The 1,470-nt window shown below is 44.3% G+C and overlaps 1 protein-coding gene across 1 annotated transcript; it reads right to left on the bottom strand.

Moving 5' to 3' along the window:
* Positions 1–607: 607 nt before the first annotated feature.
* LOC145793227 (uncharacterized) lies at positions 608–1,066 on the bottom strand. The gene has a single exon (XM_082875993.1). It carries the CDS (start codon positions 1,064–1,066, stop codon positions 608–610), a length of 459 nt encoding a protein of 152 aa, XP_082732119.1.
* Between the last annotated feature and the right edge of the window lie 404 nt (positions 1,067–1,470).

Raw genomic sequence — 1,470 nt, 5'->3', positions numbered from 1 at the left:
GATTGGCATACACCCGGATATCCCCAAGTTGGAGTTCACAAGCAACATATATAGAAGTACAAATCACAGGACCTCCCAAAGGTGAAGATACACACAACATATAAGACAGTTTTTCTTCCGTTTTATCTAAATTAGGAGCAAATAGTTTCGACACAAAAGAGTGGGTGGAGCCAGAATCAAATAACACATGAGCGAAATGACCGTGAACGATAAATGTACCTGACACCACTGTTGCCGCGTTTTGCACATCTCCCGGAACCAATGCGAACACCCTGCCTTGTCTCGCAGTGTCTTTATTATTAGCAGTTGCCTTGGTATTGGAAGTTGGTGTAGACCCCGCTGAACTTGTAGTGGTTCTATTATTACTTTGTTGGTTTCTTTGAGGGCAATCCTTGATCAAATGACCCGTCTTACCACACTGGAAACAGGCTCCAGACTTCCGATAGCACGTTCCACGATGCTTCTTTCCACATTCCGGACAAGTCGGTATTGAATCCTGACTAGGGGTAGAAGTATTTGAACTCCCGAAAATCTGCTTCTTGTTTGGTGGAGCAGGCGATCCCTTCGACCATTGAGTATTTTGCCTCTTCCCTTTCCATTCTGAGATTCAACTCTGAGTAGCGAGATTCCCTTCCGCTATAACGGCTCTCTCCAACACGTTAACGTAAGTAGGTAACTTCAACATGTTGACCTTATCTAGGATGGCGCTCCGCAATCCCCCTTCAAATTTGCGCGCCTTCTTATAATCCGTATCCACCATATGGGGTGCAAACCGAGCTAATTCTGCAAATTGGGCTTTGTATTCTGCAACGGTTTTGTTCCCTTGCCTGAGAGTTTCGAATTCCGTTACCTTCTTATCTCGCATGCTTTGAGGGAAGTACTTGTCATAAAACAATTCCAAAAATCTGTCCCATGTCAACCCTTGATGTACAGTTCTTGTAAGCATCCACCATCTGCGTGCCTCATCCTCAAGAGTAAAGGCAGCCAATTGCACCTTCTGAGCTTCCGTGCAAGGAAAGACTTCGAATAACTTCTCTATTCCCAACACCCATGCTTCAGCTTTCATTGGTTCTATTCCTCCTTTGAAGGATGGCGGTTTCATCTTTTTAAACTCCTTAGTAAGGGTGATAGTCCGGTCTTCAACATGGAAATCTTGTACTGCCGGTGGAGGTACCGGTGGTGGGGGTGGTTGTTGTGGCTGTTGCTGTTGTTGCCGTAGGGTCTCCGCCATTTCCATAATCATTCTCTCCATTCTATCCAACCGTGCAGAAGTAGCATCTTCTGTATCTTCTGTCCTTGTCCTCACCATTGCCTACACAATAATCATTTATACATAATAGACATATTTCAAAAGTGTTAACATTATCAGAGTAGACTTATCGTTGCCATCGCTTTTTCATATACTTTCAGAATGTCATGCAAGATGCCTAAAGCTTTTCTAGACACCCTAAAGCTCAATGGACCCGTGTG

This window comes from Camellia sinensis, chromosome 6 (genome assembly GCF_055761805.1).
Source record: "Camellia sinensis isolate YWXY chromosome 6, ASM5576180v1, whole genome shotgun sequence".
In the NCBI taxonomy this organism is placed as follows: domain Eukaryota; kingdom Viridiplantae; phylum Streptophyta; class Magnoliopsida; order Ericales; family Theaceae; genus Camellia; species Camellia sinensis.
The sequence above is the reverse complement of the archived record's forward strand: the minus strand, read 5'-3'. Positions and strand labels throughout refer to the sequence as shown.